Here is a 25,594-nt window from a genome sequence, read left to right as displayed (position 1 = left end):
TGAATATACAAGCAAAGTGTGGCCGGTACCCATAGAATAGTCATTCACATACACCAATCAAGCCATAATCTAATATTTAAAATATTTTTTTTAAGAAAAAAAAATTACATGAGGGTGGACTCATGCTGCGCTTTTTAACCATCGTGCATATAGACGAGTTATTCAGATTGATTTCTTCAAATACACGAGGTTTTGATGTCTTCCGTATCGGTGATTTTTGTCACTCCAATGATTATAATTTATTAAAATTAATAATAAATTAATGAATATAACTTAATAAATTTGATGAAAAATAAACCGTAAAAACATTTTAATTTCATTTCTTCTTTTTATTGCCACATTTCTCTTACAATTAATGTAACATGAGTCACATTTATGGGAAATAGTTTTTTTATTCTATGTGAGAAAATTTTTCAAGTTACACTCACAATTAAAAGGTGAGACCCATATTAATTTTTTTGTTTTCTCATATTTTTGGACATGTATTGTGTGTAACATGAGAAATAAGAAATTATTCTCATGAAATGAGAAAATTAATCCCCCGCATTTATTTATGCTTTCAATAAACGAATTATGATTTACTCCTTCATCTTATAATTTTTTGCAGGGCAGCCTCAAAGGGAAGGTTCAGCGTTCAGAGACCACAGTGAAAATTCAAATCCCTTGAACCGTTTGAACTTGCAGTGCAGCATCGAAAAGGGATTATTTTCGAGAGAGAGAGAGAGAGAGAGAGAGAGAGATTTCACCTCGTGAAAAGAGTTTACAATGAAATCATACAATAATAGTACATGGTTATGGTTGATAATTTTGTTAGTTTCTGTTCAATCAGAAGCTTCTTTGGGATCTCAGAGGACGGATGTGGCGTATGTGACTCTATTGTACGGAGATGAATTCTTGTTGGGCGTTAGAGTTCTGGGAAAATCGATTCGGGACACTGGATCCAACAAGGATATGGTGGTTTTGGTCTCAGACGGTGTCTCTGATTATACCAATAACCTTCTAAGGGTACGTTCTCATATTTGTATTTTGTTTGCTAATTGCATTGATGTCATCATTCTCGAACGAGAGATGAAATTCGCTCCTCAGGATTTTGGAGACTGTTTCTTTGTATAAAAAACATTTTACATTAAAGTTCTGAAGTTTATGTTTCACTTGACATGAATCACAAATTTTGGTAATTCTAATGTTTTTATAATTTTTAAACTCTTTTTTATGTGTTTAGGCTGACGGTTGGATAGTGGAGAAGATTAGTTTACTGGCAAATCCTAATCAAGTACGTCCAAAGAGATTTTGGGGTGTCTATACAAAGCTGAAAATATTTAACATGACTGACTACAAGAAAGGTTAATTATTTATGTTTTTTGCTAGTTTATTGTATCTAATCATAGAAATGATGGAGGGCACTCTAAATTTCCATTTATGTTATTGGCTTTTAAATGGAATGTAACTCCTCAGATTTACACAGTATAATTTGTTGGCTGTCTTGATGTATATACAGTTGTTTATCTCGATGCTGATACTATTGTGGTTAAAAATATTGAAGAACTCTTCAAATGTGGAAAATTCTGTGCTAATTTAAAACATTCTGAGAGGTTGAATTCTGGAGTCATGGTGTTGCAGCCATCTACAACTGTTTTTAACGACATGATGAGCAAAGTCAACACTCTGCCATCTTACACTGGAGGTATAGTGATTTTTGTGTGCTAGTTTTAAATGATATTATTCTAATTTCCTTGTTTGAAGCATCTTGTATTAGATGTGGATTTGAACCTGATAGGTTTGAACAATTGGCTTCATCCATCTTCTCACTTTCACAGGGGATCAGGGGTTTCTTAATTCATATTATTCTGGATTTCCCAATGCACATATTTTTGAGCCAAACTTGACCCCTGAAGTGTTGGATACTAGACCAGTTCCTGAAATGGAGCGACTTTCCACACTTTATAATGCAGATGTTGGTCTTTACATGCTTGCTAACAAGGTACTGGAATATAGGTAATAAGAGGATGGTTCTTTCCTTTTAAGTAAGTAGGGGCAATACATGAAAGATACGTCCACCTTTTTTGTTTCTTCCCTTTTTAACTTAATTATGCTTGATATCCTTATTTGAGTTTTGAGTTCAGATGGATGTCCGTTAGATCCAGTTGCCTTATATGATTAATGTCTAACTTGTCTGTAAGAGTTCTACATGTTCGCATATTGATGTTTAATAATTAATGTTCCAGTACATATGGTGCAATTAGTTTAACATCTACTGTCTTTTCAACAGGTAATATTTGTGATCATTGGAATAAAATGTTATTATTTTAAATTGAAGTGTTAAAAAATTAAAGCCTTTCTGAATAGGTTAAAGGAAGAATTCAATAAACCTTTCTCAACAATTGCATGTAGGACCCATGAACCCAATGCCTTAAGGTTTTGGGTTGAGATGTGGTGTCGGATCCACTTGGTGTACTTGGAGTAACTTAGTCTATTGGTGGTAGCCTTAGCTCATTGGTGGTGGTCCCCCGCCACGGGCTTCCCTTTGGACCCGCCTGACAGAAACTGCCGCCACTAAATAACGGAGTATTCTTCATTTGTGTTGAGATGAATTTCTTTTGTTGTTTTAGGAGCTTATGGTAGAAATTGGAGTAAGTGAAGAAGCAGCTCTTTACTAGTTATGGCATTGCAGTGACCTATGTTAATAATGATAAAGATATTATTTAGTGCTGCTATTGGATTGGAATTTTACTGTTAGCAACATGGAAATTATAGCAGTTAGAATCAGCACTTGTTGATCTGGTTATATAAGGTACAGGAGGAAAGCCTCAAAATTTTCCATCATCGAAACATTTTGATCTTGCTTTACTTCCTTCTAGAAACTGGGTTTTGGGCATGCGTGGTCTGTAGGAAACCTTTGCCTTTCAATCAATTTGAAATGTTCTAGCTGATTTTTAGAATGGTGTGAGGTGGATGAACATGATTTTAATAAGAATTGAGCAATTCAGATTCTTGTGAATTTTTTTCTTTCCACCTAGGCTGAATAAGTTACGAAAATATTTTTTGCATACTCTTGCACACATACCTAATATCTGCATTTAAATGTAGTGTTCCTTTACATTGCATATTATGGTTCGATTATCTTACCATTCATGGTGATTTATCCAGTGGATGGTAGATGAGAACGAACTCCGTGTGATTCATTATACACTGGGTCCTCTTAAGCCTTGGGACTGGTGGACATCTTGGCTTTTGAAACCTGTTGATGTCTGGCAGGTATTTGTGCAACTTATTATCCTATTTGGCAATATCTCAAAAATTTGTCTTCTATTGATTTTTAAAAGGCCATATTGCTTAAGTAGTCATCTCTTCAAGTTGAAGTTTGTGATAAAAATATGTCGACTTATTTGTTCTTACCTTGTTGAGGCTGCAGAATGTAAGGGATCAGCTGGAGGAATCCCTTCCTGGAACTGGAGGCGGCCGAAATCCTAAAGATGATTTTCTTGTGAAGTTTCTTATTCTGTTACCATTTTGTGCTGTGCTCTTCTGTTGCTATCGTTCGTTTCTGAAGGTCAGCTATCATGGATTGATATCATTCTCCAAGCACTATGAATTCACATGAGACTCATAACATTGTATTTTTGGCAGAATCAAGGGTACTACGGTTCCTGTTGTAGAAGCTCACTATGTGATCATGTCAGACACCTTTATTATAGGATTAAATCAGGTGGGCCACTTGCATATACTAACATTTCTACGTCAACTATTAATTCCACCCATCAGGTCAGTTTGTACTTCTCTGTCTTGTTTGGAGATTTGGATCCTCTCATGTGAGGCCCTCGTATGACCAATTAATTTGATGAGAGATGGACACAATGCCCTATGTAGAGGCACAAAAAGTTCTTGAGCTCAACATTGTGTATCTTTCTCATCAAATGACTGGGTCATGTGATGGCCTCAAGAGAGAGGATCCAAATCCTATATTTGGATATGCATACTGCTTGTATATTTTTAACATTCCAAAATTATTCTGTAAACAGCTCTTAAATGGTGCTCAGTATAAGGTGCCTGCATATTTGGGCGGTATTTCTGTCTGTGTCTGTTTTATGACTGCAGTGGTGTCTCTTGGATTAGCTCTCTTGACAGTACCTCGGCAAGTGACTCCATGGACTGGTTTGCTTTTGATGTATGAATGGACATTCACAATCTTCTTCATATTATTTGGAGGTTATCTCAATTTGATTTACCATTGGGGAAAGATCATGGCGTCACAAGCACCTTCATTGTCTCATCATGGATCTTCTGATGATGATTCGGGAAAACGTATGTTCTCCAGGAGTAGAGCTTATTTGGGGTTTTTGTCTTTCATTTAATTGTGTCCTCAAGATCCTTAGTCTTTTTTTTTTTCCTAATTGTCATCATTAATTTTATCTCATCTGTATTCACAGGCCATCAGCGACAGATACCTTCTTGTGATGGTGCTACATGGTACTACGGATTAGGGATGGCCTTCTTGGCCATTGTTGCTCCATCTTTGCCTTGTCTTTTTGGAATTACTGCTTTGTTTTTACGGTAATTTTCATTACAATTTATTAGTAAATATATCACATTGAAACATGCACAGTTGCCTGTGATTTCAAATTTCAAATTCAAAAGAACCTACAATCTCCGGTTTATCTCTTTTGAGTGGTAACTTGGAATCATGTCCATCTGATAGGCTTTCAAGCTGTGATTTCATCCATTACCCAGGTTAAGAAATGGGAGGAGCAACCGTTAACTGTAAAGGTTATTGACCATTTAATTGGTCTTTCTTTGCTTTTTTTTTGGCTCACATCTTAATTAAGCTCTTCTACCAGATTCAACTAAACTGGTGGTCTGGAAACAATTAGGGGCTTTAATAGCTTTGTTTGCTGTTGTTTTCTTGCACTTTTTAAGGGAGAGGGAGGAGGGAGCAAAGTAAATACTAAACAGTAAACAGATAGTATGTATTTCTGAACAGAGCAATTCATTTGTGACAGGATGGTTTTTCTTTGTCTGTCTTCTATTGTAGTGTCACTAGCGGGGTGCTTTTTGTCGCTTATTTACAGCGCATAGAATACCAGCACTAGTTTGCATGAAATTGAAATTTAATGGAATCTACCAAAATAATCTTCCCTTGTTTGGTATGCATTTATCTTGAAGTGGATTTAACTATATTTCTAAGTATTTTTTTAATTTAAATTTTATGAAAAAAAATCATCATTTGTGAAATCTTTTTCTTCGAATTTACACTTATATTTTGATTTATATTTCTAACAGGTTAGGTTTGATGATTGTTGGGGGCGTGATATTAACGTCTTTCATGACATACGCTTCTGAACATCTTGCTATCAGATCATTTCTGAAAGGCCTTGAAGAGTGGGATGTTGCACGAGATGGGAGCTTCTGTTCCTCATGTTGATTAAAATCTTGAAACTGGCTTAAACTACGGTAGATTATTGTTCTATTTACCTTTATTTCATTAAAATATGCGTCCTTGATCCATATAAGAATTGGGATAAGTTGCCATATACAACCCTCACCTTTCATCCGGGCTTGGACTGGTTATGCAAAGATTGGCAACAAAGCATGACATTAGGCCGAAGAAAACTTTAGGACAAACTACTGAAATTTAGATTTTGATAAAACTCAATGACATTTGATTTGTCTAACCTATCTCACATGCTGAGACTTGGTGGTTGTTATTGTTGTATTCAGCTAACGTTTAGCGTTGTTCTAGGGGCAAATGTAATATTAAAAATTTTGTCTCACATCCCGAGTGTTTCCATTGTAACATTATTATTGTTCTTTTAAAAGGTAACGTTGCTCCATTGAATTTACAATTGAGTCTCTAATGAGTCAAACGTGTATTTTTTTTTTCTTTTTTGAGATATTCCAATCGATTCATTGCTTCGTGACTAGTCTGATTTGAAATAGATTTTAGGATTAAAATTTTAAATTTCTGACAATTTTAAAGAAAATTAAATACATGTTCTTATCTTTACTTGTTCAATTTACTTGTGCCAATTGAATTGATTTGCAAACGTGTTTTTCTAAGGACGTGCTTGGCTGATAGATGTAAAATGGTTGTCAGAATTGTCGGTAAAAGCAGGAACAATTGTGATTAATGCGAAATGTAATTTATTTTTTAATCCTCATTTTCGTGAGGACAATGGAGAGAATGCCACTGACATAATTGTCACAATTTGCTGTTTTGCTCACCTGCAATAATAAGCTTAGTTTTTTTAATTTGGATTCTTTTACGTGAAAATGTGATCATGTGATTATGTTATTTGATCATAATTACTTATTTAAAAATTATATATTTTTTTTCACCAAAAAAAAAAAAGTTATATGTATTTTTTTTCTTATCTCATCATCAATAAGTAATTATAATCAAATAACATGATCGTATGATTAATTTTTCATTTTTGAAAATCCAAATCCGATCACAGTAGTACTTCACTAAATGCCATGGTATTATCTAATCATAGCTTTGATGGCACTACTTTAGCCTTGACCAGGCAATGAGTGATTGAGTGGTGCGTGTTGGTTACAAGCAGGAACCTTTTGTTTAATCCATATCTTAGACAATAAAAAAGGAAGATATAAAGTTAATCTTTTGTCATACCCTTCCTTTTCATCTCTACTTTTCTCAATAAAGAGAACCAATTGGTGTCTTTCAGTATAATTTTCTTTTGGTTCATATCTTCGGTGTGGGATCCACTTCTATGCGAGATGGGAATTACTCACATGAATGCAGGATATTATCAGGGATTTGAGAAAAGTTTCTATTTTGTATAAACTTTGGTAATTTACATATTCCTTTTTTTTGCTGTAGCTGAGAATTTCTTGAAACCTTTTTTCCCACTCTCCCCTACTATAGATGTGAAAAAGGCTATGCTTGGCAAAAATAGGTAGCTTAGAAGGAAAAATGACATTTTACATCCTTAAATAGGCAAACATTACATAAACTTATTTTGTGTGGCTTATCTATTATAACTCCGACAAAGCACAGCGTGTTGGATCCCACATTTTGATTTTGTTTAGTTTTGATGATAACAAATAAATGATGCCAAAGTATTTAACAGTTTGTTTAGTTTTTTAAAATTTGTTATAGGACTTAGTTTGTGATGAATTGTGATAAAGATAATGCAACACAATTGTCATGAAATTGTGAAGATCAAAGTTGCAATATAAAATCTTAGATTTCATGTTGGTTGGATGAGGTGAATCTTAATCATGCCTTAGGTACGAATCTTTAAAGTTTTGGAAATTAAGGAAAGAAGATTTAAAAGTTTTATTTTTAATCCAAATAGATTTTTAATATTTGATTTGAAAAAGAAAAAGTTAATTTGAGATTTTATTTTTTTTAAAAGACTTGATTTGATTTTATCTATTTTTGGAAAGTTAATTTGAAGATTTTGATTTTATATTCAAAAGGATATTTTGGAAAGTTTTCTTAAAAATCATGATAATCTTGAGATTTTTTCTTAGGATTTGATTTTGGAAAAAAGTCTATAAATATTATACCTTGAGTCCTTGTTCAAAGTGTGTGTGGGTGAGCATTCAAGAGAAAAATGCTTTTGAGCACTCATGAGAAAAAAACGAATTGAGTATATTATGAGTATTTCTTCCTAAGGTGCATTCAAAATTATTTGGCAAACAAGACATGAGCAGATTCATTAAGTCCTCAACTTAGATTTTATTTGTAGCTATTTGCTTATTATTTAGAAGCGTATAAGGTAACCAATTTTAATTGGATTTTCTACTTCACCTTGGAAAAAGTCGTGGCTTAGAAATAAGTCGATCTTTATTCATTGTGAATAGAGACGGGAGCTGTTTGGTTTCGGAGAGTCTTTGATTGAACTCCGTTCTTCTTGATCTTGGAAAAGGTCACGACTTAAAAATAAGTTGGTCTTTATAAAGACGAGAGCCGTTTGGCTTGGGAGAGTCTTTGATTGGACTCCGTGAAAATCCTAGGGGTAGGGTTCCGGAAATCTTGGATAAAGTTTTAGGTTAATTCTTGTATAAAGATAGAATAAGGTCTATTCTTGTATTTTAAATTGATTGATAGTGAATTTGTCTCCAAATTGAATAGAGGTATACAAATTGGGGTAGTGGTTTTTTCCCCTCCAATTGAAGATTTTTCCATGTTAAAATAATTGTGTCACTTCTTTCTTTTATTGTATCTCAGTTGTGTGTTTTTAAATTACAAATTTTTTGATAAATTTAATTCACCGTTCATCCGTGACCAACACAACCTAACTCAAGACCAACTTCTATACTATTATAAAGACCTTATTGACTTGAAATTAGAATAGGTTCATAGCATTCTTGACTTGCTATACTTGTGCCAAGTGGTAGAGTGGAATTCTCACAAGAGAACCTTGTAAGGACCTTATTCATAGAATATCTCTCTTTTATTATACATATAGTGTAATTAGCACTTGCGAGACAATTTATATAATTATTTGTACTTCTTTTCAACTGCCCTGATTGTTGAAATTATTAAGTTGAAAATGGTACAAGGCATGACAATGCATATGATTCATCACTCAGAAAAAATTCACGAGGGACATCATTTTTTGCCACTTGAAGTCAAAACAATGAGTGTAAAATATCAAAAAGGTAGAAAAGCAATAATCTTCGATCGATGTTGGAAGCTGGTGCTGCTCTTATATTGGATTCTGGATATTGTTCAGTCAATTTTGCCCTTGATGACTCACAATTAAGCAAATGAAAATTTGTTAATTGACGCCTTGAGGGGCCATACCCCCTTTTTTGTTTGTTATTGCGCATCCCTTTCCTACAGGTGGGAGTGTGGGACATATGGTGACTAACTCATTTTAATAAAGAAAAAACGAAGTAGATAATGGACAAATGGAGGGTCGGCTTGACGGGAATTATCATGCTTATCCTCAACCTCAAGTAAATAAAAGTGTTATATAAGAAAACTACAAATCTGTTCCCACTCACTTGGCTTTAAGCTTAAACACGGTAGTACTTTGCCTAACATTTCTCCCCCTATGCATATAACTTTATATTTTAACGTCAGGTCAAACTAAAAATTACAATGAAAATTTGTAATGAGATTAATGGGAGATCCTTGTGTAGCTCATAAGGGCGGGGAGTGATAGTCGGTGCGAAAGGGCATGGACAAGGAGCGGCTATTGACAGACTTCCAGCAAGCGTTACATAAATGAATCGAATCAACGCCCGAAGGAAAGAGATTCCAAAGACTGTACAGGTATGAAACTATACAGTTTGTGATAGTTTATAAAAATTAATTGGTACTACCTATACTAATGAGATTGATCTACTTTTTGGTAGCCCAGAACGAATTTGAAAAAGCACACTGAAAAATCTTATGTTGATGTGTAGGGATAGTCATTGATTCTTGACGCGCCCGGACGTATTTGAATGAATTCATTACATAATTGTGCATATGGTTAGCCGACTTTATTGGTTTGTCTAATTGACATTTTGAATAATAATAATAATAATAAGAATGATAAAGATAATGTCTCTGACTTAATTTGAAGATGGAAAAAAAAAGGCAGGCCATGGTTGTTGAATAAAAAGTGAATGTGAAATAAATTGCACTCTTATCGTATGTAGTAATTAATATCAAGTATCAAATTATTAAAATGGGACACTGGAAATTTTGAAATGTGTCAAAAAAGAAAAAAGAAAAATAGCATTAATCATAGTGATATATTTAGTTGCAGCTAACTTCTTCAATTGTATTATGATAGATTTAAAAGTCTTTGGCCCAGCTGCAAATGTAGGCAGATATTTCACGTATATGTCATCCCTCAAGTATTAATTATTTCAATTTCCAGTTATTTGGAAAGTTTAACCTTTCCCTTAACAATCCAATACTACTACTGAACTTTAAAGAATTACATTATTTCATTACATGTGAAATAAGATGTAGATGCATGCTGTATATATTCATATTTGACTTATTTGTATGATGCTTAAGAATCTGCATTGATGGTATTTAAACCAAAAATACACAGCTAATAGCCGGCTGCTTGTGTTATTCATTAATTCTTTTCGGTTTCTTGAAGCACGTCAGTCACTTTATCACATAGTTTAAGTCAACATCATTCTTGTGAAATTTTTGCACTATTCTGTGTAACCAATATCTCATAAGGGAGTGTATTTACTTTTAATAATCTAAAGACAGAACCAGAAAGGCTCATCATGTGATTCTATTCTCCTAGGCACAGCTATGATATGATAAATCCAGCACAAAAAACATCTTTGATTAATTACTTAACATACAGAATAGAACAATCTAGAGGTATAAGACTTTCATACAAGTAGTAATATAAAATGCAGCTGAAAGTTTAAAAAAGACAGAGAATTAAGGGTACATAACATATATATCATAGTCCCAGCTGGGAAAGCAAAGGGAAAGGGTTGTTTTTTGTTGCCCGAATTTAAAGACATAGTGAACTGAAAAGAGAAAACAAGTAATTAATATCTAATTGATACACTAAATAATCCCATGCTTAATGCTTTATTTTTGATTCTCAGCAAACCCAACAAGAAAGATGAAAAGCCAAGCGTCAGACTTGCCTAGATGGCATGTTTCTTCATGTCAAATGTCCTCAAATTTCTAGCTTCTTTGTTGTGGTATCATTTGGCCATGGCTCCAACAGCAGCGTGAACCCCAGAAGCATATACTTGAACTTGGACCAAAGTGGTGTTGTTCTCAACCTTAAGAACCTCATGATGATCTTTTTCTGCAGCTCAAAGAAGAAAGATGCTAGAGTTGTTAGTTATTCTTACAACGAACGGGACATATATTTCTTTGCCGACAATAGTGGAAGAGATCGATGAAAGGTTATATTTCTAGCTATATAAATACACGAATGCCATTTATAAGGAGGGGTTCTATCTAGTTTACCATTGTCTTGGATTTATTCATATACTAACACTAACAGAGAAGGAATATTCTATTTTGTAGATCTTTTGCAAATTACAATTAGAGTGGGAATCTGATGTACACCATTGACTAGGCTCTCCATTAAGAAAAACAAATTATTAATAATGAAGAATATTTTTGTTATATTTGCTTAGAGCTTAATTAATTAGTCACTTGTAAATGCAACGCTATCTTATTATAGACCCACACAATGAGTCTAATATTTCAATGAACCAAGTGCATTATTGCAGGAACTTTATAGGACCAGATTACCCTTTTTTATTTGCTTAGAGCATTGAAGTTGGATTATTTGTCAACATGATCGACCTGACCTGCTCTTTTGTCAATAGTCAGGTTGATGAACAAGGCAAAGCTTATATGGAGCAATAAATCAATAATTTCATTTTATTAGTAAGTAAATAATAAGATACATACTATTCCTGCAAAGTAAATATTCATAATTACCACCTAATTTCAGTATAAAGTCACTTATATGGACCTTATAAAGAATGAAGTTAAACAAAGTTTTGGCTTTTGACATTGTTCATTAAAGAAACTCGTTACGCTATATTTATCAAAATATTTATGGCATTCAAGATTTCAGTCGTAGACTTGTAGTACCAACTTGTAGTTCATTTCCTCTCCTCTAGCTAATTAATTATCAGAGTTAATCTATATATATGGAAGGAAGTATTTGCAAGTTAAATGTCTGTTATTAATTTTTACTATTTGAGTTGTCGTAAAATCTTCTTGAATCAGGACAAATTTTTATTAATTGTATTGTGAATAAATAAATTGATCCAAATTATACATTAATTTGGACAACCTCGGATCAGGTGAGGTGATTTTCTATTTAATGGAAAAGTAAAGATTTGGAGAGAGTATGAAACCAGAGTTGTTAAGGTTGACAAAGTTGCTGCAGATGATTCTGCCCATGATTTTCAGTTTCTTCAATTGTACTCAACCATATATCTTGTAAGTGGAGAAACACATAATTTCCTTAATTGACCAGCCAAAACTGCATTAAGCAGTTTTTTGTTTGCTTGAAAAGAAAGCAAGATCACCCCTTGTCCCCCAGTTTTGTTTCCCAAACAAAAACTAGTGTGCAACTTTTTTTTTTCGTGTTTTGCATTCTTTGCTAAGTGTTACTGAATTTTGGAACTATGTAACCCCTTTTGATTACCAATCCGTGAGGCCGAGGCTCAAGACAAATTGACTCAAATATGAAAGAAGTTCTTGCATGCTTTGAAGGTAATACTCTTAGATTTTACTTTACAAATCAATCCAACACAAATTCAATTTTCGTTTCACATGCTTTAACTATTTCAGAAGATTGCTCTAAGAACATAAAATAATTTTCTAAGTTGTGATGGGTCCACATTTTCAATTCAATATAATATAAATTAGCACTCAGTGTGTTGGAAATCGACACATAACCACATTTATGCTGTACTGATCATTCGACTGATTTATTTGAGGCACTCACTATTTGTAAATATTAAATTCAATCACTCAATAACATGCAAAGTTAGTGCGAGTGCGAGTGCTCCTGCTGTAAATTTTATAACCATGTAAAGGACAACATACGTACCAAGCAACTTGTACGGACGACAACAACCAATGTTGGATCATCAAAGAATTTAACTACCACTCTCCGCAGCTTGAATATAACTAATTAACTATTCCAACTCCAAGCTGCTCTACATGTAACACATTTATACTTAGTTGAAATGGAAAAACTGAAAATGCAAATTAGGATCTTCATTTATTAATAATTAACAGACTGGTGCACATTATTATGAGTTTGCAATAAGCATCCCTCTATGTATGATTCGGTAGTCAACTTTAATCACTCCACTAACCATCAACACAAATCATTTCTTAAGAATCATTACTTTCTCTACAATAAACCTTGGACTGCATGCTTTTGTTCCTCATTCAAACAAGCAACTGAACAAAGTACTAATGAGTACACAGCACTGAACGGTGGTACGTTTGTTAAAATAAAAAATTGAGTATCTTGTCATTGAGGTAATCACAGAACAATTGCTTGTCATAATTATCTTTACTACCCTAGAAACGGATCCTCAATTAAAGTTAAAAAAATTTGTATACATTTTTCTCTTCCTACATATTTATTATAAATTTTAATAGAACTCAGTTATTTAATGTTTACTAAAGAGAGATAGAAAAAACTCTTCCGATGACAAATTCATGTCAATTCCGAACAATATCCAATAAAATTTTACTTCTCTAGATGCGAAGAAAAACTGCTTTTAATGCCTTTGGTTTATTGTAATTGAAAAAAGTGGCATTTAGTGCAAAATAATTAAAACTTAAGCAGGGTCGATAATTGCGTCGGAAAGATCAAGCGTTACAATATTTGCTAAACTGATTAAAATTAATCAAAGTGCACATTCTCATTCTCGTCATAATCATGGTGATCTTATTCTTGATATCGAAGCTTTCTCTATTCAGCGCATTTTTAAAAAGGGGAATTATTATGCAGATTATATATTGGAAAAAATGTATATCATTTTAAAAGATGTAAGATTTTAACTAAGAGAAAGAGATAAATAAAAGAGGAGAGAGAGTGAACAAAAAAATATAAAGATGTGGGTCTCATCTCTTTGTGAGAGTGAAAGAATATAAGTTATGTCATTTAAAAGGACAAACACTTTTCCCTTATGTATTATATGGCTATAATTGTAGATTTAGTAATGATGATGGTTAATTGTAAAATTCTGAATATTAATAAACACTCACAATATTACCTACTAAAGTTAAAAAAATATAATTTATTTATAGTATTTATTTCACATATTTTTTTAATTGTTAATATCACATGAGTCTTATTTATTTCTAATTTTAATAAAATATATTTAAAAAAATCACCCTATAATAGCCCATATTAATTAATTAGGAAATCAAGTGTAATTAATTAATTAAACATGTTTTACTGGGTGAAATTAAGTGTGAGGCTTAATAAAATGAATCTGAGTCACTTTGGAGTTAAAAAGTGTACTCAGTGAAAATTAAGGGGTATAAATGGGTACTGTCAAAAGTACCCAAAATATAAAAATAAAAATAGTAATATTCCTAGAATAATATTCCAGACTTTTGGGTAAAGTTTGGTAATTATTGGAGTTAAATAGATAGACGAACCAATACCCGCTTAGAGCCACTTAACCTATGTTAAGTGACTTAAGTCACCAAAAGAACCCCTCATTTCCCCACCCAACCCGTCGAACCAGAAAGGAGAAGAGAAGAGAGGGAGAAGAGAGGGAAGAAGAAAAGGGAAAGAGAGAGAGAGAGATCAAACCTTGATGGTTTTGGATGATTCAAAAGCCTAAATCGCTTAGAATCTCGCCCTCTTTCATAATCCAAGCTTAGTTTTAAGTGGGGAGCTTTGTGTGGTGGGATATTGGCTCTCAAAAATTCGGCCCTTTGGAGAAATTTGGGGTTTTGAGAGTTTCTACCTCCATTGAAGCTTGAGGAGCCATCAATCCTTGGTTGTGTGACCATTGGTGGTAAGATTCTAACCCTTGAACCTCATGATTCCTTGAAATTTGCATGAGTTAGGGTTTGTGAATAGTAAATTGGGATTTTTATGAAATGTAGTTGAATTAGCTATGTTCTAGGAAGAATGGAGCTTAGAGCATGTTATGGAAAATGCTAGGAATGTCATTTAATCGGTGGAAATGAGCCTAGATAGTCATTTGATAATTGTTCATAATATTGGAAAAATTATGCTTGGATTGGTTAGTATTCTAGCATGTTGAACAATTAGTGAGTTGAATGACTGATTGGATCCTTGTGATGTCTAGGATTGAGACATTTGGACCAACCGTGAGTGATCAACCATTGGAGCAAGCTATGGAGCTTGAATAGCTCATTGGAATTGGTAAGCTCATACTTGGGTTGTGCTTTGAATTGAGTAATTGATGGTTGATTGTGAAATACTCTTGGATGCAATGTGTTGATTGCATTACACCATGTGTAGGTGTATGTTTGTAAAAGTTGATTGCTGAAACTGTTGGTGAAGAACAAAGGTCGATTGAAGCATTGAGGTAAGCCTTCGGACCTTGGGTGTAATTCCCTTGACTGTTCTACCAAGCCCTGAAAGGGTGGAGGTTGTGATTGTGTATATAAATGCAATAAAATAGTGTAATGCTTTGTTATACGTATGTGTATGCATTTGGTGTGGCATAGGATGGTGTTTCCCTATGTTGGTATGTTGCATGACGATGCGTAAATCATACTTGGTAGTTAGCTGGCCAGTAGGACTATTTGCATCTGAGTTTCCTTAGGACAGCTTGAGAGCTCGAGGGATTTCTCCTGGAGATGTATTGCACTTTGCATAGATATGTATTTACTGCATTATTATTGTTATTGCTATTACACTGATATGGAACTGTGGGGTGGAGAGATGCTCCAAGGACCCCTGGTTTACTGGATATATTCGTATATCTCACCCCGTGTTGTGGGGACCCCCTTTCAGGTAAGGATGCTGCAGGAGCCTCTGGTGGCAAGTGGCCATATCTGGATTATGCATGAAATATGGCACTTCTTTGAGTTTATGCATGCCTTTTGTAGTTGACATGTATAGGATTTTATTTTGAAAGCCCATGATCATATGTATATCTTGATTCATTGGATGAACTTAGCCTATGCTCATGCCTTTGGTTACACCTATTGTTGATGGGAGCCAAGGGAATGATTATAGTGTTTTGTAAGCTAAGTTCTATGATTTGTAAAGGATATGTAATGTAAATGATGTCTACTTGGAATTCAATATATGCATGCTTGTTATGTATTGAGTTGTTGAATGGGTTGGGCTGAAAATCAATTAGGTACCCTCTTCGTTTAAACTGGTAAACGATGAGAAAACAAAGGTCATGCTGCCCAAATTCTAGCTAAATCTCATGAGGAGAGGTTGGATGAGTGCTAGGATTTAGTTTTGGGGCATGGACATTTGGGGTTTGTAATGGGGATGCATTCTCCCCTAGGCTTGGACTTGAGAAATGTGGGAATTGGAATCCCCTGGCAGCGCGCTTACGCGCCCAGGAGCGCGCCCAAGCGCCCTGCTGCCCCTGCGAGTGCCAATGCATTCTGCCTCCTCGCGCTGGAGCGCCCAAGTGGGGGCTTAAGCGCCCAGGATGGCGCGCTGGAGCGCCCTGGCGTGCGCTTAAGCGCCCCTTGCTGCAGAAAGTTGGGTGGCTTACTGCCCCCTCGTGTTTTAGCGCCCAGGGTGGGGCTTAAGCGCCCAGGGTTGCGCGCTTGAGCGCCCTGGCCCGCGCTTAAGCGCCCTTCGCCACTGAAGGAGGAGATGCTTCTGTCTCTGCGCGCTAAAACGTCCCAGTGGGAGCTTGAGCGCCCAGGCTAGCGCGCCTGAGCGCCCTGTTGCGCGCTTAAGCGCCCATCCACACTGGAAATGCTGATGCTTACTGCCTCCGTGCGCTTAAGCGCCCAGATGGAGGCTTTAGCGCCCGATAGCGCGCGCTTGAGCGCCCGGTAGCGCGCTGGGCCTGTGACCAACACTCTCTTGTGTTGCTTCAAAGGGTCCTAACTTGGGCTACAGTGCTCCGATTTGAGCACGGTTTGAAGCCACAGGTAGCTAATGAAGAAACCTATAATATAGTAGAAGATGTGAACTAAATAAGAAGTAAATTAATGGTTTAAAAATGGAAAATGAACATGATGTTAAGCTTAATTTATCTGTTTCCGCAAGGTAATTTGGTTATGATCACGAAATTGGGTATTATAAGTTCGGTACATTTTAAAATGAAAAATTTATCCGGATTTTAATTGAACCCATGTGATTGTAACTGCGCTTAATATCATAATGCGATGTTAACAAACCGGTTCTAGAACGGGGTGTTACACACCCCTTAATTACATTTATTTCACCTATATCTCTGTTATTAATCTATATGAGTCCAACATATTTTTAATTTTAGTAATGAAATATGTTGTAAAGAACCATTTCAACTCAAAATCTTAACTTGTTAGGTGAAGATATTTTTAATAGTTTATATTATTCTCTAACACACCCCTTTACGTAAGAGTCCTTTGGGCTTGAAACGTGAATATTGTATAAGCCCATTTTTATTTTATTTTTTACCTTATGCTTATTTAATTCCCCAAGTGGGGGATAGTGAGGATCAAACTCGTGACCTTGTGGTTACTGAAGCTTTGATACTATGTAAAGAATCATTTTAATCCAAAATTATAAGGTATTAGGTGATAATGTTTTTAATGGTTTATATTATTCTCTAACATATGTAATACAGAAACAAAGTTTTACTCCAATATTGGGGAAGAAGGAATTAGTTTTCTTCTTTTAAATGAAAATTCATAAGTTTTGATGTTAGGCCTTACCTTTTTTTTCCACCTCCCCTCTCTCTCTCTCTCTCTCTAAGTATCGGCATTTAATTTCATTGGTGTATAGAAGTGACTCTTACAGGCTATTTCGTGTGCGAGATGTCTATTTGTGAGCTACGTCTTATAGGTATAATCCAGAAGTTTTGATGTTAGGCTTTATCTTTTTTTTCACCTCCCCCCCCCCTCCCCCCCCCCCCTCTCTCTCTCTCTCTCTAAGTATCGGCATTTAATTTCATTGGTGTATAGAAGTGACTCTTACAGGCTATTTCGTGTGCGAGATGTCTATTTGTGAGCTACGTCTTCTAGGTATAATTGAAACTATGTGTCTGTCACTTAGCCATTGATTATTCAGGTGATTGTAAACTTCTAAGATGGTGTTATCATGTAACCATATAATGTCATATATGGGGAATGACCGCGTTTCCTTTGCCTTAAAATTTTAATCTTTGGACCCTTGGGGCCATCCATGGACTGAGCTTTATATTCTGCATGGGATAAGTCCAGATCAAAATAGAAAACTAATTATAAATTAAAACAGTAAATTCTATTTAAAAAAAAAAACTCGTTTCTTTATTTCTATTTGATTGTCTTTCTAAACATATATAAATTTCTTTTTAGATTTGAAGTCCTTTCTACAGCTCATCCATTGCAAGAATTTCACGTTCATACATTATTGTCTCTATTATGCGTGAATGAAAACAAAATCTATTGCTTGATATTCAAAGAGCTTTACAAATTATCTATCTATAGGAAAAAAAATATGCTTTCTATTCCATTCCCCTCATTGATGATTTTACTTTAACAGTTTTTTTTGCCCAATCTATCATATTCATTCAAACTAAGTACTTTAATCTTTTCTTTTGTTTCTCTACTCAGCTAATCTAATCGTTTATATGTGGAATGACTTTCTATTTATTGTTCATATGCGCGAAACGATCTCACAGGTTTAATCAATTCACATTAGAATTAGAATACATGTTGCCTACTTTCAGAGACGTCAAAAATTTTAGTGTTATTTTTTTTTCCCGGTAAACTATAGAGAGTAATTTAATGGGAAAAGTGTCTATCATTTAAAATTACATAACTTACATCCTTTCACTCTCACAAAGAGGTGGGGCCCACACCTTTATTTTTTTTTGTCAACTCTCTCTCCTCCTTTATCTATCTCTTTCTCTCTCTTAAAATGACATAACTTTACATCCTTTAAAATTATACACACTTTTCCCTAATTTAATATGCCTAATAGCCTATTCACACTTATAATTTTAAATTATTATCGTGTTTCAAAGTTTATCCTCATTTAAAACTTTAAAAAAGTTAATTTTCTGTTATTTATTCTCATTCTTAAAATAACTCTCCTCTCAAAACTCTTCTTTTATCACATACCAAAACTGCTTATCTCTCCCAAAGAATCCATAATATCCATGTTTGCGTTCCCTACTTCTATTTAATTATATTTTTAAAAGAGACGAACAACTTACTAAAAAAAAAAAAAAGGAATGTTATATGTACAACTTTTTTTCTTATAACTTCTTACAACTATGTCTTAACACCGTTGATTTCTGTCAATCAACGTTTATCATTTATTGTGAATTAATAATTAATTAATGAGTTTAATTTGAGAAAATCATAACCGTTGATTGACGAAAATCAACGGTGTTAAGATATGGTTGTAAAAAAAAAAGTTGTAAGTATAACCTTCCTAAAAAAAAAAATATGAACAAGATGAGCGATAAAAAATAATTTTAGAAAAAATTATTCAAAGAGAGAATAAATATAAAGGGAAAAATATTTGTCTCTTTAAAGCATATAACTTTGTATCATTTTAGAACCTAAACGTTAATTTTCGTCAATTAACAGTTAGAATTTATTGAATTTTATTACGAATTACTAATTAATTAATAAATTTGACCCAATAAATTCTAATCGTTGATTGACATAAATCAATGGTTATGATATAAAATGACACAAAATTATATCTTTTAAAAGGACAAATCCTTTTTCCAAATATAAAACAATTAATAAAAATTTGAGTTTTTTTTTAAGTTTTAAAGAATTTTTTTTGAAAAAAACCATAAAAACTAAGGTATAGTATGACAATAAATACACTGAAGGACCAAAATCCTCACCCTTAATTCGAACATGACAGAAAAGAACCTCAGCCCTTCCACACTTAACCTCTCAAATTCCAAAATCATACTGGAAACGATTGAGACCATAAATCTAGCATAAAACTGCCCAAAAATACAATACATTTAAAGTAAAATAAAACAATGTCCGAATATAAAGATGAACATAATTTCTGCATTTGCATTCATAAATGATCAAGGAGTCAACTGAAAATACAATACACAGGATTTCTGCCGAATTCTTAAAATTATGGAACAGCAATAGCCTACTAAATACCAGGACAACAAAGTCTGAATTGGTGTCCTGATCTAACAAGCATTTGAATTATTGCTGTCCGAATTTCTCATACCTGAGAAGATTTAAGGGGAAAGAAAGATATGAATAACAATGAGCAAATAGAGATGTCAAACAAACACTTAAGAGGAAATTCCAGGAAATCGCATATACCCTGGCTACAGCATATCCATTAATCAGAATGACACCATATCTCTGATTTGCAACATCCTGTAAGAGAAATAAAAGAGACAGCAGATAATCTGTGGCCGCTTATAAAATTAGCCACCTGCTTGTGTATTTGTATTGCACTATATATAATATATATATTTCTTTCTTTTAGCCTAGCATGAATTTGGGTGCGCGAGACATAAAATAAGACTAGCGACCCAAAATAAAAGCATGCACTTCAGCCCAACTAGAGACTGTGTAAAGAATGCCAGATAAACCCTTCCAATCAGAAGAGCTTCCTTCAATGTATTCTTTCTGTTTCTTGACCAAGCCAGAAAACAATGGGACAAATGAAATACCAAATTGCGTCCCTACTCTCCTAAGGCTTGAACTTGAACCAATCACAATTCCTACATCTGCTTCAAGTAGACAAAGTAAATCACCGACTGAGTCTCCAATGTAAACAGTTAATTTCTTCTTGTCATCGTTGCAATTTTTCAATATAATACGAAAAGCTTGGACCTTGTCAATAGGAGACTCCACATTCTTAACAATTGCACCCGTGGAAACAGATCCCTCATAAGTGAACTCATTAGCATGAACATTCAACTCATTTAAATCAGCTGCTCAAAGATTAGAAAATTTTTTTTATAAGAGAATAGGAAACTAAAAGTCTAAAATATAATCAATTGCCAATTTCAATCAACTTTGCACATTCTCAGCAAAATGTACAGATAAAGAATAATGTAATATAAGACCATAGGAGATAAACCACTTGAAAGTAACATCAACAATTATTAAAATCGCAGAAAAGCAATGAAGATTTGATCAAGCCATTTTATGCAAGATAACAATTATTTCAATAGAAAATTTCGCATATTCTCCAATCAAATAACAGAAAAAGATCAAGACAAACAATAATAAAGAACTCATGGTGATTCAATTCATTCTCATAAACCATTCTGACACAAAAGTCTTGATTTGTCATGTCAAACATATAGAAACATGTAACTTGACAAATTATAACATGTTTGGTTAACATAATAAAATCATAGTTAAATCTTTGAAAGTTAAAAAAATAATATAACAGAGTAGGGATGGAAGCAGCAAGCTAAAGTGGCTAAAATTTGAAGCAAAGCTTTCCAGTTTCTTTGCATAAAATTAATAAAAATTCCCTTATAACAACCATGGGCAAAGCAGAAAAGAGAGGCCTTCAAAAATTCTATCCCCAAGTGAATGTATGGACAAAAAGAAACCCTTTGAAAATATGATCATCCTCTCCAACCAAATACATCAGAAAATTGCATAAACCTCCCAATGCCATTAGAGCTACCTTACTCCTGCCCGAACTTCAAAAAAATCATGAGAAAATGCTGACATGAAAAGTATAATGTGTTCCCCAACAACCCAAACAAGATATTCTAAGAGACACAGCATGATTAGGATGAATCCTAGAGTGCAAAATGAACACAACAATAGATTCACATAGAAGCAATGTCCAAAGGGAAAAGGATTTGAATTCCACAAGCTCAAGTTGTTAAAAATAAACAAAAGATACAAGTATTAGCAAAGAGAAATGAGACTACAGCTCAAGGTAAAGAATATGTACCTGAAGAGAAAGCAGACCTAATGAGGTCACCGCACCAGCAGTATGAAAGCACATGCACGTTGGCATTCAAACTTTCATTTTTAACAACTCTCTGAAAGAAGTTAGTGCAACCATCTTGAAGGATCAGACGCTCCCCAGCACGCTTTACATCTTCTAGATTTATACCCTTGAGGACCCCTGACTCGATAACCCTATTATTTGCCGTGTTCTCGAATTTTGAGAGTTGCTCAAGTGCTATAGACAGTTCTTTATAATCAAAAGATTCCACTGCAAATCACATGAGATCAAAGCCAATTAACAAAATCTGAGCAAAACATAGATTCTTGCTAAACCATTTAAGACTGTTGTACAGGGAATATTGAAAATCACCATACATCTATTAGCAGGCAAAATGCTTTCTATACATTGCTCGTACTCCTCTGTATACTGTTTGGACAGAGAACCCCATGTATTCCTGAGGTCAGAAGATGACATGCGAACAATTTGATCTTCAGGCTGATTCTGATCAGATTTTGGTGCTGTCATTATCGCAATTTCTGCCAAGATGGCAGATGAATCAACAACTGTGCATGTTAAATCAAAATCAGAAAAAATCACGAGATGATCTTCTGCAGGGTTGTGTCCTTTAGTCAAGGGTACTATAGTTGGCTGAAAGAGGGGCTGAGCAGAGAAGAAGTCTATTTCAAGCTTCATTGCTTGGTAATAAAGCTTTTCAATGATATCAAGTTCTTCTCCAGTCAAAGAGACACTTAATTTGTCAAGCAAATCTTCAGTTTGCAAAGCAGAAGCCTAAATTCAAATATAAGAATAACTGAGTGGTTGGGGCACAAGAAAGCCATGATTAAAATGTATATTCAAACAAGATTCAAAATAGTATCCAAGCCACCACAAAGGCTATATGGTATGGCTCTATTTTCAACATGACAAACCTGGAAATCATCAGAAGAATAGTTGTCGATCCACTTTTTATATGGATGAGTACTTTCATTGGAGTCCAGAAGTTCCTGGAACTCCTTACCCAAAAAGGCGTAAAGCCTCATGCAAGGAGTCATGGCACCTAAAGTATAAGCAGCAATTTTTGTTTTCTCAAATGGTGTTGCAAGTTTACCAGGACCTTTTAGTCCTTCAATCTTCCCAGAGGCTGTAGCCAACAGGAAGTCTGTGTACTTAACTGTTGCAGAATTAATACTGTGCTCTTTGGCAAGGTCCAACCCCCATTCCTGCACACCATTGGCATAAAACCACAATAATATAGGCTAAATGGGTCAAAAAAAGGAAAAAATTACAAGCATGTCAAGTATAAATGGCTGTTTGAAAATTTCATGACGTTAGCATGACATGAGACATACATTTTATACATTCCAGGTTTTAAGATTGGCTTAATCTCAAACAAGGGGTCATCAATATAATAATACACCGAGGTAGGATTTGGGCAAAATACATATTTTTGTTTTTCCTCCCCAAAACTAATTCAAAAGTATTCTCATTCTCTTGTTCCACTGGAAAGGATGCCCCTTGTGCCCATGCTCCAACTGCATAAAACTTTATTATTAAAGCTACTCCCCAATAAACCCTGACTCACGAGGGTATGGATGAGGGCAATCCTTTTACACAGCCTTACCCTTTGCAAAGAGGTTGTTTTCCTGATCCAAACCCGTGACCTTTCACTCACAAAGGAGCAGTTTTACCACTACTCTAGGCTCGTCCCTTTTACATAAAACTTCATTATTATCCATACAAATTTTTCAATTTTTTTTAAAAATTGAAAAGGGATTCAATCAGCATTTAGCTGACAGTTTATCTCCTTTACTAGTAGCACACCACCCCTAAAATATTATTTGGGACCCATCCCATTTACAAGTTGAAAAAATCATGGCAATGCCACTCTTACCCTTGAATATTTCATAATTCAATCCACATTCACAAACATAAGTAGTAAAATTATAGTGAGAAAGATGAAAGATCCTGCTCCAATTAAGGCCCATGTTACTGGGAAAAGCGTCTTACCTGTACCAGTGAGTCATGCATCTTCAGCTCCTCTAAAACTGCCTTCCTCAACTCAGAGAGTCCAAGCTTTGCATCATCATCATCAGCACACTCTTCAGCCAACTCATACCTACAAAATCATCAAAATCCAAAGAAAAAACTTTAAACAACCAAATTATCTAGCATAAACCTCTTAATAATTTTTATTTTTATTTAAAAAAAAAAAAGGAAGACAGAAAAAGAAGAGCTAGGGGGAAGGGGTACGTCTTGCACGGTGTTCTGGATTTCAAAGACCGAAACTCACCTCAATCAATGTATATACAATTTCACCAAATAATCTAACTCTCCAGTTTTGGTTGCTGAGAAAACTGACAAACAGAACAAAAGACATAAAATAAAATTTCAAACACATGAATTTAGTCGCACTTAGTTCCAAAAACCATAAATTCACTGAGATGAAAATTATAATGTCGAGTCATGAGAACATTTCATTCTCTACCATCTAAGATAACAAACATTCCAATCTCTATATAGTTGTTTCAAGGCTTGTCTCCAGCTACTCAGTTCAAAAAACAAACCGAACTTCATTTTTTTTTATTTATCCTATTATTACTCTACTGGCTCTTTGTGAACTTTCTCAGCAACCAAACCGGCGACAATAATTTGATGAGAACATCACCTCCTACTCCAAAGGATTGTTAAGAATGGAAGTTATAAGCATATAGGCATTAGTTTTAAAGAGTAGAATATGAGAGTAGGTTCATTAATATATAGACTACAAGTACGGTTAATAATATAATGAAGGGAAGAGAGTAAATGAAAGTAAAAGTAACTCACGCTCGAGCAAAAGCGCTAAGAAAATGAACGTCTTGTGCGATGTAATGGCGGAAGGAATCAATCTTCAAATTACCGGAAGCTAAGCATATGGCAAAGGGAGTGTACATGGAGAAGATGGATTCGCGGCTGAACTTGATCCAGAACCGTCTCGCAGGTCCCGCTTCGTTGTGGATGGCTGCCATTGACGATCTCGAACTTGAACTCGAACTGAGCGAGTAAGGAACCAAACCTCCAAATGAGATTGAACGGATGATATTATTGATATTCAGATTCAGATTTAGAGTGAGAGAGGTTTTGATCGGGTTTTGGAGGAACCACCGCATGCGCATCAAATATCAAATACACAGACGGCGATGCCTCTCGCTCTCTCTCTCTTTCGCATCCTCTGTGTTTTGCAATCTACTGAGACACAGAAAGAGACGAGTGCGAGCGAGTGCCGGGTCTCTCTCTTCGCTTGTGGGCTCTCACCGGATGTCACGATTAGGGCCTAAGTTCGATATGGGCCATACACCAAAGTTAAGCTCCTTCGATATTTGCTAACACTGCCCTGGTTTGAGGGAACAATAATATTAATAACTAGTTATATTATGCCTACCCCCTGCTTGAGTTGTTTAAATCCTACACATTTGAATATAAGTTTTTTTTAATGAATAAATATTGAGTACATATTTAAATTAATTTATTTAACTTTTAAGAAAATCTTCTAGTCAAAATATTTAAAAAGTAATATTGGATTAAAAGTGTTAGGTATGGTTTTCATAAAGTTTAATAGACAGACTCATAATTAAAATTTAATGATTAAATGATTCAATTATATTTTATGTATTTCATAACAATATTTAGGCACAGTTTAACATTATATACATAATAATTTAAATGAAAAATAATCATTATATTTATTTTGATATGTTAGAGATGTCAAACGAGCTAAAGATTTTTTTTTTCTTTCGAGCCTAGTATTTTTGCATGCCATTTCGAGTGTTGTTTTTTTTTTCAAAAAAAAAAAAAACCGTTTATTCCGATTCACTCAAGTCAATTATTTTTGTAATCAACTCGGTCCACATTAATCATCATTGAATTATCCCATCGATTTGTTTAAGCTAGAGGGACTGATCTTGATAGACATAATAGAGGTTTAAAACCAAAATAATATATTATTTTCACGTACATCCTTTTATCTTCATTTTTTTGTTTCCATGTGCCTCGAACATGCAGTGCAAGGAGGATGCCTTGAAACTCTGATAGGAGCCGAACTCAATCTTAAACTT

At 34.4% G+C, this 25,594-nt stretch overlaps 2 protein-coding genes and 1 long non-coding RNA gene across 7 annotated transcripts; 2 read left to right on the top strand and 1 right to left on the bottom strand.

Annotated features, from left to right (window-relative positions):
• The first annotated feature begins 582 nt into the window (after window positions 1-582).
• On the top strand, window positions 583-5,806 carry LOC133313932 (inositol phosphorylceramide glucuronosyltransferase 1-like). Of its 3 annotated transcripts, none has more exons than XM_061515355.1 (10): window positions 583-1,005; window positions 1,223-1,343; window positions 1,544-1,684; window positions 1,818-1,981; window positions 3,148-3,255; window positions 3,413-3,550; window positions 3,628-3,762; window positions 4,020-4,302; window positions 4,428-4,551; window positions 5,278-5,806. In XM_061515355.1, the coding sequence occupies exons 1-10, from the start codon at window positions 766-768 to the stop codon at window positions 5,417-5,419; spliced, it is 1,596 nt and encodes a 531-aa protein (XP_061371339.1). In that variant the 5' UTR covers window positions 583-765; the 3' UTR covers window positions 5,420-5,806. The 3 variants fall into 3 exon arrangements, with proteins under 3 accessions (XP_061371339.1, XP_061371340.1, XP_061371338.1); XM_061515356.1 differs by having other exon boundaries at window positions 1,499-1,684; window positions 3,628-3,706; window positions 4,114-4,302; XM_061515354.1 differs by having other exon boundaries at window positions 1,499-1,684.
• Window positions 5,807-14,192: 8,386 nt separating this feature from the next.
• On the top strand, window positions 14,193-15,719 carry LOC133313962 (uncharacterized). The gene is made up of 4 exons (XR_009751881.1): window positions 14,193-14,466; window positions 14,764-14,840; window positions 14,940-15,006; window positions 15,438-15,719. It is a non-coding gene; the product is annotated as an uncharacterized LOC133313962 (long non-coding RNA).
• Window positions 15,720-19,601: 3,882 nt separating this feature from the next.
• On the bottom strand, window positions 19,602-24,810 carry LOC133313958 (bifunctional TH2 protein, mitochondrial). Of its 3 annotated transcripts, none has more exons than XR_009751880.1 (7): window positions 24,327-24,810; window positions 23,511-23,619; window positions 22,433-22,723; window positions 21,878-22,292; window positions 21,504-21,770; window positions 19,898-20,517; window positions 19,602-19,799 (listed from the first exon to the last, which is right to left on the bottom strand). XR_009751880.1 is itself a non-coding variant. In XM_061515385.1 (7 exons), the coding sequence occupies exons 3-7, from the start codon at window positions 23,529-23,531 to the stop codon at window positions 20,105-20,107; spliced, it is 1,407 nt and encodes a 468-aa protein (XP_061371369.1). In that variant the 5' UTR covers window positions 23,532-23,619; window positions 23,794-23,857; window positions 24,327-24,465; the 3' UTR covers window positions 19,602-20,104. The 3 variants fall into 3 exon arrangements, 2 of the variants coding, with proteins under 2 accessions (XP_061371369.1, XP_061371368.1); XM_061515385.1 differs by adding an exon at window positions 23,794-23,857 and having other exon boundaries at window positions 19,602-20,517; window positions 24,327-24,465; XM_061515384.1 differs by having other exon boundaries at window positions 19,602-20,517.
• Between the last annotated feature and the right edge of the window lie 784 nt (window positions 24,811-25,594).

The sequence above is a fragment of the Gastrolobium bilobum genome, unplaced genomic scaffold, assembly GCF_033153095.1.
Source record: "Gastrolobium bilobum isolate Gb01-03AN ecotype WA unplaced genomic scaffold, APGP_CSIRO_Gbil_v1 utg436, whole genome shotgun sequence".
Lineage (NCBI taxonomy): Eukaryota > Viridiplantae > Streptophyta > Magnoliopsida > Fabales > Fabaceae > Gastrolobium > Gastrolobium bilobum.
The sequence above is the reverse complement of the archived record's forward strand: the minus strand, read 5'-3'. Positions and strand labels throughout refer to the sequence as shown.

Coding starts and splice junctions, on each gene's coding strand:
- LOC133313958 (XM_061515384.1), bottom strand. CDS start 24,655: ATGCGCATGCGGTGGTTCCTCCAAAACCCGATCAAAACCTCTCTCACT. Junction 22,724..23,510: donor TGCATGACTCACTGGTACAG/GTAAGACGCTTT, acceptor AATGGTGTGCAG/GAATGGGGGTTGGACCTTGC. Junction 20,518..21,503: donor TAGGTCTGCTTTCTCTTCAG/GTACATATTCTT, acceptor ATCTTTGAGCAG/CTGATTTAAATGAGTTGAAT.
- LOC133313932 (XM_061515354.1), top strand. CDS start 766: ATGAAATCATACAATAATAGTACATGGTTATGGTTGATAATTTTGTTA. Junction 1,344..1,498: donor CATGACTGACTACAAGAAAG/GTTAATTATTTA, acceptor ATGTATATACAG/TTGTTTATCTCGATGCTGAT. Junction 4,552..5,277: donor ATTACTGCTTTGTTTTTACG/GTAATTTTCATT, acceptor TATTTCTAACAG/GTTAGGTTTGATGATTGTTG.